The sequence below is a fragment of the Mesitornis unicolor genome, unplaced genomic scaffold (genome assembly GCF_000695765.1).
Source record: "Mesitornis unicolor isolate BGI_N332 unplaced genomic scaffold, ASM69576v1 scaffold30963, whole genome shotgun sequence".
In the NCBI taxonomy this organism is placed as follows: domain Eukaryota; kingdom Metazoa; phylum Chordata; class Aves; order Mesitornithiformes; family Mesitornithidae; genus Mesitornis; species Mesitornis unicolor.
The window spans coordinates 16243-25967 of NW_010177441.1; the positions used below are offsets into that span (position 1 = coordinate 16243).

Here is a 9725-nt window from a genome sequence, read left to right on the forward strand (position 1 = left end):
TGCTGAACCTGGTCACCAGCAGTTTGTCCAGCAAATGTTGCAGGCACTTGCTGGTGCAAATGCTCAGGTAAAGTACATCTCTATATTTCATATTTTTTTGTTTCTTTACTTTTTCATTGTAAATCACTAGAAAGTAGGCTGATAGTTGAGAGGAGGGCTCTCTGGATGCTTCTGGTCAAAGGAGAGCAGAGGAAGCTTAAAAGTGCTGTTGCAGCTGTGCAAGTAAACGTTGGAAAAACATCAAATTTGAATAAAAGTGTCCTCCAAACAGTTAATTTTTGTACATGCATCTTAATACCCTTGAATTTCTGAAAATATTGTAAAGATTGATGCAGATTGAGGTGATAAAGTTCACTGACAACTGAAGTGTGGGTTCAGGCAAGGGAAAAGCTTAAGCATATTGAACACCATTACCTCTGTCCTTTTTGTCTGTATTGCTGGCTGTTACTCTCTAGCTGTGACTAAGCCTCTGTCCCACACTTTGAAATGGCCACACTGATTAATTGAAGCCTGAATTGGTTGTATGGCTTCACTGATACCCTGCAGGGCCAGCCTGTGCAGTGCATTTTGTTAACATATTAGCAAGATTAAGGGCTTCCAGATAGCTCTAGAAGTCAAGCAAAGGTAACAGCTTTGCCTGTAATTGTAGAGTGGTGAGCAAGACTTTCTTTAAAGGATGCATGCTGTTAACTCTGAGGAGGGCTGTGTGAAACAACACCCTTGCGCTGTGGTACATACCCAGTGTAATGGCAGACTGCTGGTGTGGAAGGGGCAGCTCTGCTTGTTCCTCCTCTGTTGCCACAGGGTGAATTAGCTGAGCTTGCTGATCTCACAGAAGTTTTTCTATTGTCTAACCAAGAGATAGTGTTGGTCAGTGTCACTGTAGGAATCCATATTCTCATATGTTTTAATGTACACTGTGAAATCTTACACTGCTGAGTCAACATTCTGTTTAGTTTGCATGGGGGAAGCAGGTGGTTCTTAAATTTCAGATTACATCTTTACATTGTATTGATATGGAACCATATGCAGATTTTTAACACCAGTAGTAATTTCTTGATGTATGAAACTGTGGAATTAGAACAAAAGGAAAATTGGTAGTAGCTGCACAAGTTTTGTGTTGGTATCTAGATAGACTCATTGATTTCAAAAATACAATTGTTCTGATTCAAAAATGCATCTGAACTGAAGATCATACATCTGAAATCTTGCCGAAGTTTGCGATGAGTTGGTGTGAGCAGGACCATCCCATAAAGTACAGCTTACAGTTTGCCTTAGGCTGACGCTTTCTAACGGTTAGAATTCTGGTAATTGTAGTCAATAAATAGTTGGAGCATAAAAACAGAGGTGATTTTTATGTCAAGGAAAGCAGAGATATTATGATGTTCACCATTGGTGACAGTAGTTACATCATAATCATTGCTGTTCCACATTACTAGGTTGAACTCTCTTTCATTTAAAAAAAGATATATCTATATGCATATGTTTAAGAAACTGTTCATGGGACATAAATTTACCTAATTTAATTTTCAATCACTTTTTATCAAGCAGGCAACTTTTCCTGTAGTTCAAGAATGTCATGTAAGTGTACATACTCTTAAATGTGAAGCAGCTATGATTTGTTAAAAAAATAATTCAATTGTGAATTGAATTTATGTTATAATACAGTTTCAGGATCTTGAAAAAGATGTAGTCAGAAATAGTAAAGGCAGGGAGTGGCGCAGAACCAACTATGTTTAAATCCTGTACTTTTCTAAATATGTGTTACACTTTTATAGCTTGAAACTTTCTTCTTAGCAGTTACAAAACCCAGAAGTTCGATTTCAGCAACAACTGGAGCAGCTGAGTGCAATGGGCTTTCTGAACCGTGAAGCAAACTTACAAGCGCTAATAGCAACAGGAGGAGACATCAATGCAGCTATTGAAAGGCTGCTTGGCTCACAGCCTTCATAGCAGTGTTTCTTTAACTTGAAAAAAATGTAATTTATTTTTGATAACAGCTCTTAAATCTTTAAAATATTTGCTTTATTTCATTCTGACTCTTGGAATTGTCTTGTTATAACTAAAATCGGTCTGATACATTTTAAGGTGGAGTGCAGTAGTTTTCTTCGAACAGTGGGGATCAATCCATTGTCACTCTGTTGCATGCATCACGCTTCTTTTGTTCTGCATAATTTGTGATTTTTTTGAAAGAATATCAGCTTTCAACAGTTGAGTGAACAGGTTTTGTCTGACCTACAACTGTCCAGTTTATTTACTACTTAAACATTAGCCTTCAGTAGTAATTTATGTAGAATACAAATTAAAAAGGAAACAAATTAATTGAAGTTACAATTTGTGGGTACCAATACTGCTTACTGTGATTTTGGCATGTATTTTTTTTGCTAGCAAAATGCTGTAAGATTTATACCACTTGAGTATCTGCCATTTTTTGCTTTAATTTGTATAAACACAATATATACAACAGAGACAGCTCATTTCTAGAAATTTACGCATTGCAATAGAATGAGATAATAAGTAATGCAAAAAAAGCCGGGGAGAGGGGGAAAATTGAAAGACATGGTTTTGGTGTACAATCTTCCAGCATCTTTGGTAGCCATCTCAACAAAAATGTGTAAGCAAGTTCAGTTAAGATATACTAGAAATACTCTTCTGGTTCTCTTTACATCTGATTGTCCAGAAACTTGCATTGTAACATTGCATTAATATTCACAAAGATTAACTGTAAATTACTTTTGTCATTGTGCAAATTAGAAGGGTGCTGCCCTGTGCTCTGGAACTGCTTTAAGGCTTTTTGGCTTGTTCCATTGAGACTTCAACATGTATTTTGATTTTTAACTGGCAACATTACTTTCATGTCAGCGTGCTATTCTAATTGCTTTTAACCACCATGTAAAAAATACTGCATATCTTCTGAGTTTTTCTTGGTAGTTACTTCTCTTGTGCACAGGTAATAAATGAATTTAAAAATCTTTAAGGATCTTCTCTCAGTTTGTTTGCAGTTGATGATTACCTAGGATTCAAGATGAGTGACCAGCTTAAGAGTGGGCATTTCAGTGTAAGCTCAGAGAACATTCATCAGGTCTGGGCTGTTTAGTAAATGACTCTTGGAGTGTGAGGTGGAGGGAAAAAGAGTAAGAGGCATATGATGTTGAAGACTACTATCTTAGATAAACTGGGATTAGCAGAATAAAAGACGCTGCTCTGTGTGTTACTGAATAACAGCTGCTTTTTATTGGTCTTCCATGTCAGTGCAGTTGTGAACATGCTCACTGAATTCCAGTATTGCTTTTAAACGCTTGGTTTGAACACACTTACTTTTGATGGTACAAGTATAAATTCATTTTGCTCTAAAAAGAATTGTTTGCAAAGAGCTTAAAATTACCCTCTTTCACTCGAAGTTGTTAATCAGTTTGAAGCAAAATTACATTGCGATATGAAGGAAGAAGCTGAGCACACTTCAACGTGTAGTGAAATATTAAAAACTTTAGCAAAGCCATGTATGCAGTTTTGTTGGCAGTAACTGCATTGTATTCTTATCACAGAAGAGAAGTTTCACTTGCTGTCCAGTAATCTTGTCTCTTGCTTTTCCAGTGAGTAAATGGATTAAATATTATTGATGCATGGCACTGGGAAAAGTTCAAGAAAATCTCTTGGTTGGCAGCCTCTGCCTTTGGGTCAAAGTTTCATGGATGCAGCAGCATGGAGTGTTCAGTAAACAAAAATGAATTAAAAATAGAATCTGTTGTTAAGATGAATTTAATAAAATAAAAACCTTTTAAAATACTTAGTTTGGGTACAAAATTATTCTTACTTTTATTTCCTAGCCAGTGATCAGACCCATTATCATACCTTCACAGTGACTTTTGTTGGGTAGGTAGCTTTCACTGCACTAAGTATAATGCTGTGATACGAGAGTGATGGACAGCAAATAGTTTCTGTAGAATAGTCACTACTATTTTACAGTTAGTTTTATAATGGCTTTTTATTAGGATCTTCAAAGTAACTAATTTGACTTGACTTTATAGTGTCCCTTACTGAGACCTTACTTTAAAAAAAGTTAAGACCCCTCATCATTCAGAAGACAGGTCCTTTTAATAATACAATCCATAACACCCAAATAGGCTACTGTCAAATGAAAAAGTGAAGGTGAGGAGGGGAAGGGAATGATTTTCACCAAGCTTTACCAAGACACTGAAGTGAGGAATCTGACTAGCATAAACACTTTATTGAGACAACATTCAGTTCCCCTACGTTAGTATTTCATTTGCACATGACAAACTAAGAGATGCTATATTTGAAGTCATATTTTATTGCAGTTCAACAGGAGATGAAGTTTGCCCAAAGTTCTACAATGAGCCTTTGAGCTGAGTTTCCTTCTTGATGTACAATCGATATTTATCAGTAACAGTCAACTAGTAACAGCAGCTACTGACTTCCTTGTAAGTCATAAAACGCTGAGCCATCTTTTGTATCGGAGGAGTTTTAGTTTTGTCAGAAAACACAGTAAGTAGAACAAGGTTTATAGGTAGCATAGGCTTTTTATTACAACTTTAACAATAAGAAGAAAGATCACACTTCTGGTTTAATAGCATATTACGATGTTTTTGTCCACCCTCCATACTCATTGCCTCTTTTCCTGTCCCTGTTTAAAATTCTCTCTTCCAAAGCATCATCCACACTTTCTTTCAGAAGCAGCCTTACAGTTCACACTGAGCACTTTGAGAACTTGTATTTGAAAAGTGATGCTTGCATTTTGGATGAGAAGGAGGGCATGTGTGCCTGAAGCTTGTCTTTATTTTCCTGCTTTCTTCTTTTTCCCTGTGTTGTACCAAATGATCTGCTAGGATTGTCTACAAAACTGCCTTGCCTGATCATTGAACTACCACTAGAGAAAGTAACTGCTGCAAAAAAGAAAAAAGCTGAAAGTCCTGGTAGTGTGAACTGACAGATGCCATTTAAAAGATTTAAAATGCATGCAGTACTACTAGGACTGTGACAGCAGGAGGGCTAGTTTTGTAAAGGATGTGGTCTGTCTGACTCTTTTCTTGATTCAGTGCCTACCTGGTAAAGTAACCACCTCAATTCAGAGCTGAGTTGGCAGGCAGCTGGGTCTGTTCCTTTGGCTGTACAGATAACCCGAGCTGTTAAAACTGCCCTTCCTGTGTTTAATGTATGAATGGATACTGCTGTTGTGATCGAACATTTCATTTTTACTTCCTCATTATAGCATTGCAAAGTGCTTATGCTGTAGTAGGTACAGTATTTACATGTTACAAACTGCTTAGCACATGTTCTTAAGGCGGTATAGTGCAAGTAGCTTCCATAGGCAATTCGTGCTCATGGCAGAGACAGGAAACACACTTTTTGATTCCAGATGTTTCCTCCTTAGTTTCTGCTGCCTTTGCTAAAGGTATTTCAAAATATGGACAGAAAACTTGCATCCAAATGCCCTGAGCTAAATATAGATAACCTGCCCAACTAACCTGAATTTCAAGTAACCTGAATACAACATCCCTAATATAATGTCAATTAAAAAAATAGGATTGTTTAGGCAGGTAAATGACACTTGTGTACAAGGGTTGTTCTGCAGTCTTTCCCTGCCACTGTATACATACACAGCGTTGTTAACATTGGAGAGTGGTTGTCTGTGGATGTCATTTGGATGGCATCTTAATCTTTTAACTTGTCATGCAAAGGATGTAAGTGAACAGCAGTAATGCTTTGTTGTCTTTCAGAATAGCGGGTAACAGTCTAGTTAACTTGATTAAGCTGACAACTACCTTCAATGCAGTATCTGGAACTGTCTCAAATTGTGGAGCTAGTGTCCACAGCCAGCCACGTGAAATGGAAGTTCAGTGCTCTTCTTAAGCAGTTTGTGTGTTTCTGCAGCTGCACGTGAACAGCCCAGCAGAAGCCAAGAGGCCTTCCCTGCAGAGGCCAAAAAGCCAACCATGCCTGCAAGCCTCTGTGGCTTGAGCACTGCGAAGTTCCAAGATGTGGCACTGTGATAGAAGTTTAAGAAACAGTAAATTGCAACAGCAAAGTATCTAAGTCCAGCAAAGTACATAAGGCTGGTTCTGTGTTTGGGAAAATAAATCAGATAATAACATCAGATGGAACTAATGAAAATCTTCCCAGGAGTCTTGCAACCTTCATTTTCTAAATAAAGAGCAAGCAGGAAGAGTTGAGGGAAAACAAAGGAAAGTTGTGTTCCTGAGGATTCCACCTGCACTTTCCAGTGAAAATAATGGCTTCTTGCTTCCTACTTGTTTGTGAGAGGGGCATTTTTTTTTGCTCTATCTGTACCCCTGTGAGAGGTACCAAGGTGGAGGCAAACTCCCTCCTCTTCTGAGATTTTGAGAGAGAAATGCAGATGGTTGGCATTACCTTCAGTTCTAAAAAAAAATGGTGAACACAGTAGTTCATCTGTGTACTGCCAGCTGCCCTTTCTTGCAAAAAGGAGGTCCTCTTGAGCACTAGGTCTGCAAAATACAACTAGCTTTAGGTATCTTTGAATGGAAGGATGTAAGTGGGAATTATGGTGTTCAAGCACCAGCTAATTAGGACATAACAGACTGAAGCACTGAACTCCAGTAGTGAAAACTGTGCCTGTCATTCAATAGATTAATAGCATGTTAATTTAAACAGTCACCTTGTTGTCCTTTCAGCATCATTTGAACTGTGGAAATACTGTTATACTTTAAGAAAAAGGCAAATATATTAAAAAGTTAAGGGAAGGAAATATTCCTACCATTGGAGCAAAGAACTGAGAAATACCCCAGCCTAATTCGAAGCAGCATGAACTGCCTGTAAGTAAAAGCATACTTCCATTTTGTTTAGAAAAGACTTCCAAAAGCCGAGGTACATACATAGACTTCCCTTATAGAGAAGGGTTTTTAAGTGTTGAGCGCTTCTCCTGCTAGTGCCAGCCACTTTGTGAGCATGCTATAAATGCTGACAAGCTGATCTGAAAGTTAATCCAGCCTTTTTGGCACTCACACTTGAAAACGTTGTCCAATTTTTTTATTATTTGAAGGTCTGATTGTACCTGTTTGTGACAGGATGCAGCTGCTTTCCCATCACTGTACAGTGTCCTGATCTAGTTTTATTGTGTCTTTAAAAAGCATAAATCTGTATTTAATAACGGGTATATTGGAAAAGGTCTTTGTCGGTAAAATGTATTGGGAAAATGTGAAGACTTGCTTAATTAAAAGCAGAGGTACCACAAGAGGGTGCCGTTTCTTTGATTTTATAGCTACTGAACTTCACAGTTTGTTGAGTCATTGGTCTGAAAAGGTCTCTGAAATTTGACGGTGTTTGTTAGGAATCAGCCAGATCTGCCTGTCTCTTGCACTTAACTCTGGCTCTGCGCCTTAGGCATCCACCTTGGCTCTCAGAATAAAGAGTCTCTGAATTGAGGGCATTTTGTTTTCTAGAGCTGCCGTAGCGTACAGCAGCAGACTACAATTGGTAACTCCCTGGCATTCTCCATCTAGGTCACAAACAAGTAGGAAAAGACCCCTTCTGGGTGGGTGTTAATGTCTGCAATCCCAAATCTGTATCTAAAAAGGTCTACTTTCAGTCAGGTAATGCCCATTTATTGCACTGATCAAAGCACAGTAGTTTCTCTATTAAACCACAAAGCCCTTACTACTCACACAAAATGAGAATGAAGACAAACATTTTTCAACTAGTTATCCAGCTAAAAATTACACCAAAGATGCTTTGAAACACAGGTTTTGCTTCTAAAGGAGTTCATCCATCATCCTAAAAAACTTCATGATGCACTAAAAATAATCCATGAGCAACAGCATATGGGGATGATTCCATTCAAATGTGACTTGAATCTTAGATATTATCTGCAATTTTCATTAAGTTAAGCTAAAAAATCACCTCTTTTTGTAACAAGGCATAAACAGCCTTTTAAAAAACACTTCAGCAATGAAAAATAATTTTAACCTTAAGTTCTGTGAGTTAGGTAACTGACTCAATATTTGGAATTTTCTGATCACAAAAGAAGTTGTGAAAAATTTGTATTAGAAATAGCTTGATTTTAAGCTTTAAAGCAGTTGTATGGACACCTATCCCTAAGCATATGTGGGAGTGGGCATCAGCTGAGGTAGAAGAGTAAAGGACACCATAAAAGGGAAGTACAGGAGAAGGTACAACTGTGAAAAAAATTTTCTAAAAGAAGGAAACATCTATCAGTCTTGTATTCAGTGTGTCAGATCACTGGCTGACTCACTCTCCACTGCACTTCATCAACTGGTGTACTTTGGACATGAACGACAGGAGTTCAGAAACAATATGATGCCTCTTACACTTTATTTCTAAAGCTTTCCATACAATTATATTTTGTATATTGCCTCACCAGCACTCCCTTTTTTCTCACATTTTTCAGCTTGGAGTTCATACAGTAAGAGTTCACCAAAGCTCCTGTGAAGGCACCAGTGCCCTGGTGAGGTTAGCAAGGACACAAACACAGAGGCTACAACTTGCTGCAAATCTGGCAGAGAGAGTGTGGTAGTGTCAAGTACAGAACTTCATCGTGCATGGTCTTGCCTCTCATACTTCTAGAAAAATAGATACATTCTTTCTATCAAAGCTGCAAATTATTTAATCACTTAATAGCAGATATGCCCATCTCCATGTTTGACAGAGTAAAAATTAAAATTAAGAAGTTGAATTATTTTGTGTGACCCCTGGCAGGATTTTCAAAAGCAGACTTTTTCTAAAATGCAACCAAACTTTAACTTCATATGGTGAAGGGTTTAAAAAGTTGACAATTTTTGAAAATTTCATCTTTTATGTCTTTTATAGAGCCATGATAAAAATACCAACAGTAGTAAACCAGCTCTTAACATTGCAATCCATTTAATTATTAGGAAAAATAAGTTGTTTTTATTTAATAATTAAAATGCTGTTTCATACCCTTAATATCCTTAAGTGAATTTCTGTAGGTGTAATTCAGAAAATTACTCCAAAAAAGCCTCACTCTGAAAAATGGTATGCTCAATCTCCAGCACTATTTCAGGGAGAGGTTTTTCTAGACTGACAGTAATAAAGCTTTCTGGTGCACTAGGAGGCTCCAGAGTCTCAAACTGAGACTTGAGAAGTTCAGGTGGCATAAAATGTCCTCTCCTCTTCTCTAGACGGCCAGCAATGATGCCTGTGGGCCCATCCAAGTGAACAAAGAGGATCTTAACTGCTGCATTTTCTCCTGGTTGCTCTGGCTGGTGGCTTTCAAGTGCAGATGCTCCACCAACTAACACATGCCTATACATCTTCTTCAGTGCAGAACAGGCCAGGATTGCATCTTGTCCAGATGAGTCTTCTCTACCAAAACCGAAAAACATACATCCACATGTGGTATAACAAAATGGCTCATCAGTTCTGCTAACAAGGGAGACAAGCTGTGGGTCCTCGCAGAGGAGAGCTTTGAGAGTAATGGCATTTTTTCACTATGTTGACCGGATTTTGAAACCAAATTTCCAAGGCAGGTGAAGATGTGATTTGAAAATGAGGTCTGGCTGCACAGCTTCCTCAGTCTTGGGGACCTTCTTTATTAACCACTGTTCTTTCCTAAATTAAATTCAATTCCAGCACAAGGAAGTGCCATGATAATTTCCTTAATTGCTGAGAACAGCAGCAACCCAGTATCCATACAAAATCCCATCCATTATCTACACAATTACTATGCTAATCTGTCTAAAGAGTAAGTG

At 37.9% G+C, this 9725-nt stretch overlaps 2 protein-coding genes across 2 annotated transcripts in view; one reads left to right on the top strand and one right to left on the bottom strand.

Moving 5' to 3' along the window:
- UBQLN1 (ubiquilin 1) overlaps window positions 1-1953 on the top strand; it is a 13396-nt gene extending 11443 nt beyond the window's left edge. Inside the window, exons 11-12 of the mRNA XM_010182088.1 lie at window positions 1-67; window positions 1801-1953. The exon at window positions 1-67 is cut by the window's left edge and continues 3 nt beyond it. Of these exons, the coding sequence (XP_010180390.1) occupies window positions 1-67; window positions 1801-1953 (220 nt within the window). The remainder of the gene's footprint in view (window positions 68-1800) is intronic.
- Window positions 1954-8978: 7025 nt separating this feature from the next.
- Window positions 8979-9725, bottom strand: part of IDNK (idnK, gluconokinase homolog (E. coli)) — a 3292-nt gene continuing 2545 nt past the window's right edge. Inside the window, exon 3 of the mRNA XM_010182087.1 lies at window positions 8979-9339. Coding sequence (XP_010180389.1) covers window positions 8979-9339 — 361 coding nt within the window. The remainder of the gene's footprint in view (window positions 9340-9725) is intronic.